The 15,815-nt window shown below is 41.9% G+C and overlaps 1 protein-coding gene across 4 annotated transcripts in view; it reads left to right on the top strand.

The window, feature by feature from the left end:
* LPCAT2 (lysophosphatidylcholine acyltransferase 2) overlaps positions 1-15,815 on the top strand; it is a 71,867-nt gene that overhangs the window by 5,226 nt on the left and 50,826 nt on the right. For 3 of the 4 annotated variants that reach the window (XR_012657290.1, XM_032773509.2, XM_075073801.1), the window contains exons 2-6: positions 5,185-5,324; positions 6,373-6,590; positions 8,173-8,285; positions 11,571-11,631; positions 13,084-13,142. Coding sequence is in view for 3 of the 4 variants with exons in the window: in XM_032773509.2 (XP_032629400.1) it covers positions 5,185-5,324; positions 6,373-6,590; positions 8,173-8,285; positions 11,571-11,631; positions 13,084-13,142 (591 nt within the window). In the remaining variant the exon portion in view is untranslated. Of the gene's footprint in view, positions 1-811; positions 963-5,184; positions 5,325-6,372; positions 6,591-8,172; positions 8,286-11,570; positions 11,632-13,083; positions 13,143-15,815 lie in introns of those variants that run through there. The other variant, XM_032773510.2, reaches the window with a different exon arrangement.

Here is a 15,815-nt window from a genome sequence, read left to right as displayed (position 1 = left end):
TTTGTGGTGTTTCTCCAAAGGGATGCCGCATTGATTCCTTCCTTTATTAAAAAGGTTTTGCTACACTCAGACTCCGTGCTTGCGAGAGGGGAAGTATTGCCTCCTAGAGGCACCCAGGAGGGTGTGGTATGTAAGTGTCCCAGGTCACTGGGTGGGGGCTCGAGCCGGTTATGCATTGTGTTACTAAAACGGAACCCCTGGATACTGAACCTGGCCCTTGTTGCTGCCAACTCAGAGGGGCAGAAGGGTTACATGTGGACTGGGCACAGAGGAGGACATACTGGCTAGTGGGTTACATATGCACAACGGGCATCATGGAAGAAAGGAGAAACAGTCATGGGAGAAATAAACAAATGGAGGTTTGCCGTAATTGGCAAAGCAAAGGAGGTATGAGGGAAACATAAGAGACTAGAGTGTATATGTTAGAGAGGGACAGAATTGTGAATAGCCTGGAAGATGAGAACAGGAAGCTTGAATTTGATGCACTGAAAAATGTGGAGCCAGTGGAGGGATTCAGAGAAAGGGATGACATAATCAGAGCACAGGGTAAGGAACATGATTTTAGCAACTGTATTTCTTAACAGATTAGTGGAGACGGGGGCAATGTGCTTGTCAGAGAAGAGGAAGAGGGAGATAAGAGAAGATGTGAGCCTATCTGTGTGGAGAGAAAAAAAGCTGGATTTTGGAAATGTTATAAAAGAGGAAAGAGTATCATTGGTATAAAGCCTAGATGTGTTAGATATAGGAGAGGGAGGAGCCAAAGGTGATCCCAAGATTGAAAGAGTGTCAGGGAGGATTGGGCATTGTCAACAGTGTCAGGTGCTGGGGTGGAGTGCTCGGTTTGGAGGGAAGTCTAAAGAGTTCAGTTTTGATCTTGTTAAGGGTAAGCTGATATTGCGACATCCAGGACGTGGCAGAAAGACAGGCCGAAGTATGAGATTGCATGGATGGAGACCAGGCAGGTATGGAAAGTGAGAATTGTAAGTCATTGTTTTAAAGCTGGTACTTGAAGCCCTGTGAGCAGAGAAATCATCCCCTAAAGGGTGCACAGCTGGAAGAGAAGAGTCTTTAATGAGAGTGGGGCAGGAAAAGGAATGTGCAGGAGCTGACAAAAGAGATCCTCATTCAATGGCTAATTTTGAAAATTTTGGCCAAGGGGACTGATGATTGCCTCCTTTATTCGGTGTCAATCATTATGAATCTAATAAAATCAGCTCCTATGTGCAGAATTTGTTGAACCAGAGATTTCCTACTAGCTTCTCAATACTGGATCAAGAAATACAGTACATGATCGTCTCCTTTTGCGTCTTTTGTTTATAATCTGCACATGAAGTGCAACATCATGGAAACTTGGTGAAATGATGATGATCAATGGAACTTAGTAATATCAGAGTACAAAATATATAGGAATGACACAGTAGGTCACAATGTTGGGGGAATGGCGCTATGTGTGAAAGAAAGCATACAGTCAAAGTAAAAATCTTAAATGAATCAAACTGCACCATAGAATCTCTATAGATAGAAATTCTGTGCTTGAACCGTAAGAGTATAGCAGTAGAAATATACAACCGACCATCTGACCAGGATGGTGAGTTTGAAATGCTCAGGGAGCTTAGAGAGGCTACAAATGCAGAAAACGCAATCATAATGGGGGATTTCAACTATCCTCTTATTGACTGGCTATATGTCACCTCAGAAAGGGATTCAGAGATAAAATTTCTAGACTCTATAAATGAGTGTTTCTTGGAGCAGCTTGTCCTGGAACCAACAAGGGGAGAGGCAGTTCTTGGTTTAGTCGTAAATGGAACACGGGATCTGAACCAGAAGTGAATTTAGCTTGAACTGCTAGGTCAGTGTTTCCCAAAGTTGGGATGCCGCGTGTTTAGAGAAAGCACTTGGTGGGGTGGGCTGGGCCAGTTTGTTTACCTGCTGCGTCCGCAAGTCCAGTCAATTGCAGCTCCCACTGACTGCTGTTCGCTGCTCCAGGCCAATGGGAGCTGCTGGAAGCAGCACCTTCGGCCCGTAAATTGATGTATATAACAGGTACATGACTTACATCCGCAGATATCTAAAAGGGGTCATGGTAACAAATTTATATATATAATAAATTGAGGTACTTGATATCCTAACCTATAGAAAAAGAACCGTCTGACATTAGTAAGGTAAGAAAATACCAATAAAGAAAAGGGGGAAATCCCTTACTAAATATGCATCAAACATAGTGGTGACAGCATAACATATTATAAATGTTTTATCATAGCCTAGGAGCAGTAGGGAAGAGTTGTAGTCCTTGGGAGGTGCCAAAATAATGGGCACTATGATGAGGGAGAAGGTGACGGTGATGAGGAAGATAATAGTTAATATTTCAGGTTATTCTACAAGGGATGGTGTGAGTATGTGGATGGGCAGGTGCTATCTACCTTACTGAGTTGGGGTGTTTGTGACTGTGCTAAATGTATTAATAAAACTGTAAATATAGAAGAGTTCCAGTTGTGTGTGTGCCTATTTTTTAAAAAGGCCCCAGAGGTGATCCTGGCAATTACAGGCCCATAAGCCTAACTTTAGTACCAGGCAGACTGGTTGAAACTACAGTAAAGAACAAAACTATCAGACACATAGATAAACGTGATATGTTGGGGAAGAGTCAATGTAGCTTTTGAAAAGGGAAAACATGCCTCACCAATCCATTAGAATTCTTTAAGGGAGCCAACAAACATGTGCCCAAGAGGGATCCAGTGAATATAGAGTACTTAGATTTTCAGAAGGCCTTTGGCAAGGTTCCTCATGAAAGTCTCTTAAACAAAGTAGGCTATCATGGGATAAGAGGGAAGGTCCTCTCATGGATCAATAACAGATTAAAAGATAGGAAACAAAGGCTAGGAACAAATGGTCAGTTTTCACAGTGGAAAGCAGTAAATAGCAGGGTACCCCTGGATCCTCCCAGAATCACTACTGGGACCAATGCTGTTCTACATCTTCAGAAATGATCTGGAAAAAGGGGTGAACTGTGAGTTGGCAAAATTTTCAGATGTTACAAAATTATTCAAGATAGTTAAGTTCAAAGCTAACTGTGAAGAGTTACAAAGGGCTCTCGCTAAAGGGGGTGACGGGGCAACAAAGTGGCAGACAAAATTCACTGTTTGTAATATTAATACTTAGAAGACAAATAAGGACAAATTTACTTTTGTATGGAGATGATCCAATTATTTTTGGAACTGTAGGATGTCATGACAAGATTGAAGGAATGCTGAAAGAGATGAGAGAGAAACAGACAAAAGGAGCATTGGAGCCAATGGAGTATATTGAAGAATAGGATGAATAATACTTAGAAATGCTTCTGATCTCCAACGTCAATTACAGACATTAGTTAATTTAAAGGGGAGATGTAAGAATCAAGACAGTGAATATATTTTATCATAGAATATCAGGGTTGGAAGCGACCTCAGGAGGTCATCTAGTCCAACCCCCTGCTCAAAGCAGGACCAATTCCCAACTAAATCATCCCAGGCAGGGCTTTGTCAAGCCTGACCTTAAAAACCTCTAAGGAAGGAGATTCCACCATTTCCCTAGGTAACCCATTCCAGTGCTTCATCACCCTCCTGGTTAAAAAGTTTTTTCCTAATATCCAACCTAAACCTCCCCCTTAATGATCATTCAACTGTATGAATCAGAAGTTGCTTTTCAGAAGTTATTTCCTGATGGGGAAGCTCAGCTGTTTGGCTTTGCTTTTATTGAACAGGAAGTAGTCACTTGTAAAAATCAGATTAGAAGTGCTGTCTTTGAGGGAGGAATGCTGCTGTTTAGTTGCAGGTTTAAAAAAACTGGCAACGCTTGCATGGTTTCTGATAAGAGCCAATCATCTGATATGGCAATAAAATACTTAACACCACTTGCTTGTTTTTTGTACGATATGCTTATTGCTGCAGAGTACCTGTCTGGTTTTGGAAATTCATTGTTAAATGGCTGTGGATGTAATGATCCTTCAGATATAACTTTCAAAACGGGGTTTCCCAAAACAGCTTGAAAAACATTGCAAAATTATTTCATGATTTCAAATTAAATACAACACATTAAGCTCTTTCATTGTGATTAGTTATGTTGAGACGCTTCATGACATCCAGTCATGCCTTTGGATGAGTATGGTTTGTGCGTGAATACTGTTATATACAGCAGCAGTATTGTAGAATAAAGCAGGATATGGTTACATCATGATAAAGTTTAATACTCTGTCAAATGTTTGCATTCATATTAGCATGATTTGTGGTTTTATAACCTTTTACTGAAAAACTGGATTAGCCAGTCTGCATTTTCCTGAGACGTGTCTATGACAGAGGTGGAAAAATTGCAGCCTGCAGGCCACATCTGACCCGTGGGCCCCTCCTGCCCGGCCCCTAAGCTCCTGGTGTGGGAAGCCCTCCCCCTGCTGTTCCCCCTGCCCCGCAGCCTCAGCTCGCTCGCTCCACTTCTGGCGCAACACTCTGGGCGGCGGGGCTGCAAGCTCTTGCCCGGCAGCGCAGCTGCAGAGCCTGGCCTGATCCGGTGCTCTGGGCAGTACAGCTGTAGTGCTGCTAGCCACCGGTGCTCCATTTTGGTGCATTTGCTCTAAGTGATCATAAAACAGACATAAAGTTTCTGCTACCTATACAAATATCTGCCTGGTTTTGACCTCCTCCGTTGCCAGTGGTCCCTGTTGAACAGGTTCTGGACGGGTCAAGGTCTCTGTGCAGCCAGCCAGTATTGCTGGGGCCTTTGTGGCAGCCCTTTGTGCAGCAGCGGCATGACACAGATGATGACGCACATTGTTGAGGAATGCTTGCTGACTAGGTTAGGCGGTGGCCTAAAAACTGCATCACGCCACTGAAGATGCCTTCCCTTGGCTAGAGGACTATGCCCCTGCTAAATTTCCAATCCCCCTGTGCCAGTCAGTCCTGTAAGATCCTTTACTTAAAGATTCAGAAATTCCAGTTCCAACTATAGAATTTTCCCAAGCACCATTTGTAAAAGAAAAAATAACTTCCCCCTCCTTTTTATATAAACATCTGTTGTGTTAGAATCACATAATACTTTTCGTATTTAATCATGTAGCAGTGACATAAGTACTTTCAAGTCCACATTATGTAACCAGAGCAAATTGGTTGTCAGTGATTTCTGTTGATGCATTTTCTTCCCTTTTTCCCCTCCCAGACTGTCCTGTTGGGGCTTATCCTGCTTCCATTTCGTGCCATATGTATTGCATTAATTTTGCTGCTAGCATGGCTATTTGCAGCAATTGTGACTTTCTGCCATCCTGGAAGAGGGTCTGTGCCACTCATGGGATGGAAGAGGTAACATGCAATTGTCAAACTTGGGGTAAATTTTAGTGATATATTTTAAAAGCTGCAAACTTTAATAAATTGTTTCCTTACTATTTACATGATCAAAGAAATATTGCAAATACGTGCTGTGGAGAATGTGTCTGCTGTGGGATCAACAACATTTGGTGCATTTGCTCTGAGTGATTGTAAAACAGAAATAAAATTTCTGCTACCTATGCAAATATCAGAAAATCATCTTCTGTGTGGTGGGCTATGTAGTTTGCTGAGCTCATTGCAGCAGAGATCTTGGGAGCTAGTTTAGATATTAAGGCAGATACTTTGCAAGCCAGGCCTTTCCTTAGAGGTGGTTCCGGAAAGGAATATTCCTTGGAGTGGGGTACTCATTAACAAAGGAAGTAAAATACCTTTGGAATTCTGCCCGAGGATGATGGGAACACGAAAATATATTGCTGATGTTACATAATAGGCAAACTTCGTATTTGGCCACCTTTTGTGCATAGATTGCTTAATATTATTATGCATGACAACAAAAACACCTGTGACCGCTCACAAGTTTCTTCTCCTAGGTGTGATGTCATCAAAGGGTGTTTCACAGTTATATCTGTTATAAGCAGGGATTCTGGGTTTTGATTACTCAGCTTTGGGCCTTTCAGTATCTTGGGTGCATTCCAGATTCTTCCCTCTCTGTAGCCATATGATACCAGGCATGAATAAAAACAGGAAGCAGCTGAGAGTTAAAGTTCCCCTGTAAAGGAACATGATCACTTTCCGTCTTAATCAGGGTTTCTTTATTAAAACTGATCATTTGAAAAAATAGAATTGAGGTTATTTGACTGGCTAATTTTGATTCAAAGTGGAATCCCTGTTTTTTAACATAAAAAAGGGGCAGTAGGGTCTGATTTCTCACATAGCGGGTGCATGAGTCCAGTAGTTATAATGCATGACATGGAAACCTAACTTGCATGCTCTTTATTCTAAAGTGGGAAAGAAATGGTGGCTGGGGCACGTAATGGAGTTGATTCACTTACACATACTATTTGTTTTTTCTTTTTTAAAGGAGAGTGACCCAGTGTGCCCTCCAGTGCTTAGGTCGTGTTATGTTCTTCTTGATGGGCTTCAAAGTTGAAGTGAAGGGGAAAATAGCAGGTCCCTTGGAAGCCCCAATCCTTGTTGCAGCTCCTCACTCAAGCTTCTTTGATGGAATTGTTTGTATCATAGCTGGATTGCCATCAATCGTATCCAGGTTAGAGAACCTGTCGGCCCCAGTATTTGGCAGTAAGTATTGATAGTTACAGATAAGGGGTAAAATTTTCAAAAACACCATTATGACTTAGGAGCCAAAGTCCTATTTTTAAAAGTGACTGAGGGCCAGATTTTCAAAGATATTTAGGCACTTACAAATGCAGCTAAGCACCTAGTGGGATTTTCAGATCTCAGTGAGGAAGAGGCTCCTAACTTGCTTAGGCACTTCTGAAAATCCCACCATGCACCCATCTGAATCTTTGAGGTGCCTAAATATCTTTGAAAAGCTGACCTATATTTCCACTGTCTTGCCCTCCCTAACACTGTCCTGCCATAATTTCTATCTCCATTGTCTTCCTTTGTGTACATGACTCAAGTGACCCTTGACAATCATCCTGTAAATCATTAGCCAGAAGATTCTCCTGTTGACAGTGTTTGTCTTTGGGCAACCTGGATGGAATGGGGAAAGGTTGGGAACTTCCCAGAAATTTCAGACTCTTGAGGGGGAAGGAGGCAGGAAGACAAAGGGACTTCAGGAGTAACACAAAGAAACAAAAGGAACATGGTTCACGTGACTTTGGGGTGACTTTTGCCACAGGGAGACCTTCTTGCCGCAAAACTGGATTTAGTGAGCCCACACTGAAGGCTTAGATACCCCTCTGGCCTGTGACAGTGACTAGCTCCACAGCAGCTCTCTGCATGTCTCCGCTCAGAGCAGACTTGCAGGAAGCAGTGGAATTGACAGTCCCTGTGCAAATCTGCCAGTCATTTCCAGAAATGGGAAAGTTGTGCAAAGGACATGGATGGATGGAATAGATTTATCAAGCCCTCAAAGTGCTGACTTTGCAAATGAACATACAAATTACTAGGGGTCTTGCGGGTGGGGAGTTATGTAAAGAAAATGCAGAACAGATCCATATCAAGGAAATTCAGAAAATGGCATATTCATGACACTGCTTTCTATATTTGAACTCGCTGAGCATTTGTCCTTTGTGTGTGTCACTGATCTGTGAAGAAGTAGTTATGCAAAAAGGAAACCATTCCGTAGATCAGAATAGAATATATGCTTGATTTTCCCATTGTCTGATCTCTCCTCCTCCCCCCCAATCAACCCAAGAAAAAAGAAGACCCACACTTTTATTCTTACTGAGGCCATATACATGCTGTAGCCCTTTTACTAATCTCACACCTTTTATTTTGTAACTCAAAGCCAAACTCTTAGTAGGCAACTAGGAGAAGTAACCTAAAAACACTAGACTAGCATGAAAGACTTACTGATATTTGCTATGTAGTTTTGGGAGCACAGGGCAGGGAAGATGGTCTCGTGGTCAAGGCAGGACTGGGACTTAGGACATCTGCATTCAGTTTCTGACTCTGCCACAGATTGTATGAACTTGGGTGCAAATCACATAATTTCTCTGTATGAGGGGCAGTAATATCTTGTTTTTCCCATTCTTGGCCTGTCTTTTCTAGTTAGACTGGAAGCTGATCAAGGCAGGGTCTGTTTCTTACTATGAGCTTATTCAGTAGCTAGGACAGTGGCACTTGATTTCAGTTGGATGTTCTAGATACTAGTGTACCATCGATCATAATAACTTGAATTTGTCTTTCACAGCAATTCTCAGATCCCTCCAGCCTGTACTGGTATCACGTCTAGACCCAGATTCTCGAAGGAATACAATCAATGAGATAACTAAACGAGCAACATCAGGAGGCCAGTGGCCACAGGTATAATAAGCTGTAAAGTGTCAGCTTTCCTTTTAAATTGTGAACTTATGGCTCAAAAGTCCCATTCAGTTGGACACTGGCCTGTAGCTGTAACTTTGAAACCAAAGGAGACATCATCAACCCTTTGGGGTTTATAAAAGGCTTTTTAAAAAGGGAAAGGAGATTGCAGCATAATTACTCTTGAGTGACTGAGGAATCAGTTCAGAACCCAAATGTACTAACAACTTGTAAAAAAAAAAAAAAAATGTGTCAAGAACACTTACAGGGATGCTTTCCCCCCGCCCTGAAGATTGGGGCCTCGAGCCTGTTGACCAGGTCGCTTGAAACTTAGTAGGCATTTAGTGTCACCTGTATTTTGGAAGCCACTTTACCATCTGCATTCGAGTTCAGCATGAGAGTAATGGAAATCAGCTCCGCACGCCTACTCACTTGTGGTAACTTTTCAGCACCACGCTGTTTCTCTGCTTCTAGGACTACATGATCTTCCCAGCTGGAGTAGCTGGATGCTGGGGACCTCTGTGGAGAGAGTAGTGTTGTGGGAAGCAGCTCAACAGTTACTGTGCCAGGCCAAAGGCTGGGATGGGCCCTGGAACCTTCGCATGCCCCGTTCTTGGAAGAGCAAAGGCTAAAAGATCCCTGTAGAAGCTGATCCTTTAGTTCTGACCTCAGCCCACTGCTGCCCTGTCATAAAACCCCCTGACTGACAGTGCCCATGGAGCCCCAAACAACTGAACTCCCCATGACAATCTGACCAAATCCTGCACCTGTCCTATCCCATGCATTGGAATGGCACCTCTTTTACTGTGTGTGAAAGGCAGAGGAGCATCCAAGGTAGAAATCTGCACCTGGTCTCGTGCATGTTTTGTGTTTGTGTTTGTTTTTGTTTTCAGTGACTGTGAGAACAAGTTTAGTGGCTGAAATATCATGAGATTGATTTTTCCCAGATCAGGTCCCTTCCTGGATGATTGAAACATCATGAGGAAACTGGCTTATTTTTGTTCCATAACTGGCTTCCTGAAGCAAAAATAAAAAGCTTGTGAAAAGTCAGAGATGGCAATAGCAAGATATTTGTGTTTCTGTTGAACCGGAATGCACAGCCCTAATGATAAGGGGGCGGTCAGGACAGACAGCAGCCATAGAGCCCCATTTCCAGGAAACAAAAACCAAAACACATGTCATTTTCTCCCTGGGATGGGATTACTTAAATGTACCATGCATCATTTTCATTCCACAAGCAGCTTGCTCCAAATTCTTTAGTTAGGATTTAGGCTTCTTTAATTTGACTCAGAAGTGCACGTTCAAATTTGCCCTATGCATTCTTACGGCCACCTTTGTTGTTTTTTCCATTTGTCGCAAGTCTGGAACTCTGCCACGCAAGTATTTTAATCAGACACCAAGGTCACATCTAGGAAAGCTTTTGAGTAATGCTGTGCGTAGAAACGGAGGTGTGAATGAGCCAGTGCAGTTCATTTTCCTGGCGGAAATGCATGGTTGGATGGAATATAGACCAGGTGCACCAGAGCTTTGCTGAAGACAGGGCAGACACAAAGGTGGCTTTACGACAGTTTTGCGCTATCCCAATCCCCAGAGGTGTTGGGGGGTTGTTTAGGCTTGTGACATAAAGTAGCATAGACTTGTGGAGTCCCAGTTTACCAATGAGGAAGCTGAGGCATAGATAAGTGACCAGTCTGAGGTTGTGGAGTGAGTCAGCGGCCAAGCTGGGAATGTAGCCTGTGCTTTCTGACTCCCAGTCCTGTGTGTTATCCTTCCTCTTTTTTGCAGAAACCTGACCGTAAACATATTTTCACAACATATTCTAAAATATCTAGGGCCAAATGCTGCTCCTGTAACAGGGGTGCAGTAGAGGAGAAAGCAGAGGGATCCAGGGGCCCCCTCCCTTAGAACAGTGCACATCAGCAGAAGAACACTCCTGTTAGCAACAATTGCTTCTTCTTTACTCCTCGGCATATAGGAGGCATGATCTGGTTAGGGTGCTTTGTCTGTTCTCAGCATGTCTGCTGAGATAGGTGGCATGTGCTAGCCAAGAGCACATGCTGCTGCTCCCATCACGTTTCTTTTAGGTTCTCAAAGAGTGGTTTGGTCTAGAGAGAACTGGCTGCATTTGTCTACTTGATTCTGGAGGTAGGAATATGAAAATTCCTCTCTCTGGGCACCAGCCTCATGTCCTTTAAGTATCAGTTTTCGTGCCCAGGTACCTAGGTAGCAATTTTTGTTCTGGTTGTAGTATGGTTGGTACAGGAATGGTCATGTGGTGTACCACCTTTGTGCTTCCTCTATCCTTGGAGGTACCCCTCTGTTATAAATTAGAGCAGCCTCAGGGTTGCTCTAACTTAACCTACCTGCCTATGGCCCCAAGCAGAGTATCACTGGAGCACAGGGATGTCTTGGGCATACCTTCTTTTCGCCCAGCCATGCCCTGTGAACTAGGAGGGAGTGAAGTAGGAGCATCTCTTTATAATTTTTGCTACAGTGACACTGTTCAGGAGTCACGTTTTCTTGCCCAGAGAATTCAGAATTCCAATAGGTGTTGCTACAGTGCCTTGAAAAGACAAAGCTGCTGGTGTGCTCTATGTTCCTTGAAGGGTTGGCTGCATTGTGTCATACTGTATCTCCTTCTAATCCAATTGCTTCAGAAGATGATTCTAAGACCTCCTGGGTATTCAGTGTGTCTGATTCTTCCAGACACCAAAGCCATTCAGTAGTATGTAATGCTTTCAGAAGTCATCACATCACAAATGCCCCCACCTCTAAGTCTGTGTTTTGCTGCTGCGCCTTGATCCGTGATCATGTCCTCATAGTTGGCATCTAAGCTCGTGTTGATAGCATCTGTGGCAGTAAGTGCTTGCGTGCCTCCTATGCGCTTGATGTCAACCCAGACTCAGTGTTCATACAGCTTACAGGTCTGTAAGAAGCTCCTGGCAGAGATAGAAACAATAGCTCATTATTTCCAGCACTAGATACTGCAACGGAAACATCGGAGGCCTTTTGTGCTCTACTTCAGACTTGACAGAGTCCTTCCCCGAACTTCCCTCTCTTACAAAGCCTTTGTTTTAAAATCCAGATGAATAAAATCGCTGTCTATCACAGGGATCCTTCCCTAGTGCTTTCATTTCCTTGCTGACAAAGTGATAAACTTGTGATTCAGTATCAGGGCTCATCGACAGTTCAGAGAGCTTGAATAAGAAGTCACACCTTCAGGCATGTATAAATTGTTAAGGCAAAAGTATATGTATATAAATAAATATATTTTTTTTTTAATCCAAGGTACTGATTTTCCCAGAAGGCACCTGTACAAATCGATCTTGTCTGATCACCTTTAAACAAGGTGAGAGATATTGTGTTGCATGTATTTTGTTAGAAAATCATGGACTGGCATGATTTGCAAAGTCACTTCAGTCAGTTTGTAAAAATATTAATTTGGTCCCGTGGGTTTATTTTGTTTGTTTACAGTCTGTAAGGGTACTGTCAAGTCAAGCACTTCTAAAAAACCACTTTTCTTCACCTTTGCTACTACTAACACCTTAGATTATTAAAACTGTGGTAGTTTTTAAAACCTCTACTACTTTATACCATTTGCTGTGAGTTTACTTTTTCAATTTGTGGCAGCTTGTAAAATGATGATAGATTAGTTAGTTGCATGTAGTTTCTGGGCAGTTTCTAGACAATTTTACTATATCTTTTCATGCTTTATAGCAATGGTTCAATAGTTGTGTTGTAAATCCTTTAACGAAATGTCTATTAGTTCTATATAAAGCATCTTCATTGAAATTAAAAATAAACAGTGGAAACTCATTTTCACAAAACCTACCTTTGAGAGATTGGACCTGACAATACTCTTGTAATGTGAGATGTATTTGTTTTTATGTAGTTAACCTCTAATACTTATTAATGCTACAAATGCATAAACAACTCTGAATTTTATTGGTTCCTGCAGGATTATTAATAATTGCATTTATTTTGGTAGTTTTGTAATTTTTAAAATTTAGAGCTGAGCAACTAACTGGAGTAATCTCTGTGCTTCCGTGTATATTTGTTCAGGTACTAATGAAAAAAACAGAAACATTCTTAGTCATGCAGCTGATTTATGAAATCTACTCTGGTTCATATTTAGCAAGATTAGCAGAGCAGATTATTGGCTGCACAGAATAGCTGTTCTACAATGGCACTGTCTAGCAGGAAGTGGTCTTTGTTGCTGTTTGCTCACCAAAGCTATGATGGTTTCCCACGTTACGTTGTTGAAAAAGCAGCCCCCTATTCCAAAGTCACAAAATGCTCATATAGGCACCTATGTGACTAAATAAGGACCATAAGCATTACGTAACTATCTTAGTTGTCATTCTCCCCAGTGGTCATGTGAACATGTAAACAATATTATTTCCTTGGTGACTGGAGAGACAGAGTGGGTGAGGTAATATCTTTCACTACCTCTCCCACCTTGTCTCTCTAATGTCCTGGGACCAACATGACTGCAACAACACTGAGTACGTCCCGTGAGAACTGATATTCATTCAGATGAGAGAAAATTAGTTTAAAATAATCCACAAAACCAAGAGAATCACTTCTCTGACCTAAAACTCTGCCTGGATTCACCAGTAGAAGGGAGGTCTCCTTATCTTTAGAATCAAAGTCATGCGTTTAAAAGAAAAAACTTGCAAGGATAACCGTTTTTTTTTTAATTTCCCCTTTACGTTTTATTTGTCCTCCAGTCCTCCTTTGTCTTAATCACTTAATTCTTAAGTGGTATGTTTGTATATTAAAAAGTGACTTGTGATTACAGGAGCCTTTATTCCCGGAGTTCCCGTGCAACCAGTGCTGCTCCGATATCCAAACAAACTGGTAAGTAGAACATTCTCCTTTTTGCAACTTAGAAAGCTAGAAATCAAAACATTCTTCTTAAAAGACACCCAGATACTAGGCAGTCCATTGTCAAGTTTAAATGCGTTCCTAGAGGCCCCAGCTGCTTTGCCTTAAAAGGTTGGCTGAGCATTCCCCTGACATAGGGGAATCCTCCAGTGATGCAAAGCTAGCATAGCTGGCTCCACTGCATCTTTCCTCTTGCTGCTTGTTGTGGCCAGACTGGGAGGGGCTATCCTAGGATTGCAGGGAAAGAAGGGTTAATACAGTAGAAAGTGCTTAAGAAATTAAATGCTACTTTAAGAGCACTCTTGCTATATTTTGTTTACTAGGTGAAAAGCAAATTTGTAACAGTAATGTACAACAGGTTCCCTTTGACTGCAAGCAACATGGAAGCAATTCCCTCAAACTAAGTCTGCTCTTATTGTTTGGGGAGTGCTTTGTCTTGGTTTACGTACATTTTCCTAATCCAAATGAGTTTACTGCATTCTCGCTAATATTGAAGCAACCTGTGTAGCATATGCTTTGGACATGTCCTGTTTAGTGCTTCAGTATTAGTATTTGGTTTTGCAATGTCTTGTAAAAAAATTGAAAACAACAACCCAGTTGTCTTTAATACACTTTCCATATTCTAGTATATATGCAATTGGAAATCAAATAAGCATTTCTTATGGTAAATATGTATGTCTTCCAGTGTAGTTATGTTATGCCTCCAGCATAATTAAATTATTTAGAATAATAAACTCTGCTTTCCTTTTTGTTGTTTCACACCAGTTAAATTAATTGTAATATGTCATAACTTGATTAGCTTTGAGACAGAAACCATGTTTTATTGGTGTTCTGTAAAGCTGCATGCCAACTTCTGGTTATGTATCTTTCACAGTAACTGTTGTGGGGCCCTTAAGAAAACAAATGTGATCCATTAAGAGAAACAACCTTTGAAATAGTTAATTACTAGATAAAGAGAGTGCACTGCCTCTCAGCAACACTTTTTATTAGGAGTGCATGGAATTTTAAGAATTGTTCTTGATTGCACATCTGGTTCTATCCTGCTGAAATACTTACATGGCAGATAAACTTGAGGAATACTTCTAACCCTTGATGCATGTATGTAATTCCAATTAACAACTACTCCCTCTGCAAAACTCACTGCCATTGCTTTCGCCACGTACATAAGAATAATAGTTTGCACTGCATCCAAGAAACTCAAGTACGTACATATATTAATGAATTTCCCTTCACAACACGTGTGAGGAAGGTAGAGTAAATGTTTCCCCCAGTTTACAGATGAAGAAACTGAGACAATTTGTCCAAGGTCCCAGAGGGGGTGAGTAGCAGAGCTAGGAATAGAATTCTGATCTCTTCACTCCTATGTCTGTGTTTTAATTAAAAAAAACCACCCTTTCATTTCCTGTCCTCCCCCCCCCCCCGAATTGTCCATAGAAAAGAATGCCACCAGTGCAGTTCATCAGACCCCAATGGCAAGGTGGCAAAAGTCAACAGGAGTGAGTACTGAAAGAAGAACAAAGTCCTTTCATATTTACAAAGCTAAATGTTTTACATCAGATTGGAAGTCAGCTGACTGAAGTCTTGGCCTCCTGCATACAATTAGATCCTGATTCAAAGCTTACTGAAATCGCTGCAAAGGTTCCCGTTGACTTCAGTGGGTCTATACTGGACTTCGGTAAAATCCTGGCCCTATGAAACTCAATGAAAGTTTTGCCATGGAGTTTAGTGGGGCCAGGTATGAACCCAATCTTAAATAAACATATAATGAAATATATTTTTCTTGTCACCTCTCACAATTAATTGAAAATTAAGGGAACTTTCATTCCTTACAAGCAGGCAGCTGCAAGTATTTAGCATATGGGAATTTGGGGACTTCTGATTCAGTTTTACTTCTACTCTCCGCCACTCGATCTTTCCAAGTTTTTGTAGCTGTTAGAGCAATTCTTCTCCATGAGTAAACTCAAAAGACCCCAAGGCAGACATTTAATGCTCTTTATTATAATTAATTAAGCTGCAATTGATGTGCTTGTATTTATGGTGTGGGTGATGCACTCTTCTTCCCTGAGGCTTACTTTATGACTGCTGCAATAGACCTAACTTTCAGTGGTATAGGCTAGTACTTTATTGTTTTCCTGCTGCCCGTGCGTCTCCCCTTCCCCGTCCCCACCCCCACCACCAGAAGCATCAAACATTTTGAGGTGGGGGCCGGGGAGTGGGATCACTTGTGTCCTGTGTCTTTAGGGCAGGTCTACACTACTGCTTAAGTCGATCTAACTTGCATCACTCAGGGGCGTGAAAAAACTCATCCCCAAAGTGACAAGTTTTGCGCTCTATATGCTGGCGCTATGTCGATGGGAGACGTTCTCCTGCTGAGGTGGAGTAATTATGCTGAAGGGAGAGTGCTCTTCTGTCAGCATAGCGCATCTTCACCAGACACGCTACAGTGGTGTAGCTGTGCCAGTTTAGCACTACAGTGTAGACTTGTCCTTAGATGTTAGTACTCTCCTCTGATGCTGTTTCTCCCATTTACCTCAATGGGAACCACACGTGCATTGGGAGAGAGGTGAACTATCTTCCCCGCACTTTCTTTTTCTAATCCTTCTTCCCATGCAATTAAATAGTGAAGCATATGATTACAGTGCTAGA

Source organism: Chelonoidis abingdonii, chromosome 19 (assembly GCF_003597395.2).
Source record: "Chelonoidis abingdonii isolate Lonesome George chromosome 19, CheloAbing_2.0, whole genome shotgun sequence".
Taxonomy (NCBI): domain Eukaryota; kingdom Metazoa; phylum Chordata; order Testudines; family Testudinidae; genus Chelonoidis; species Chelonoidis abingdonii.
This window is presented reverse-complemented; position numbering and strand designations above follow the sequence as displayed.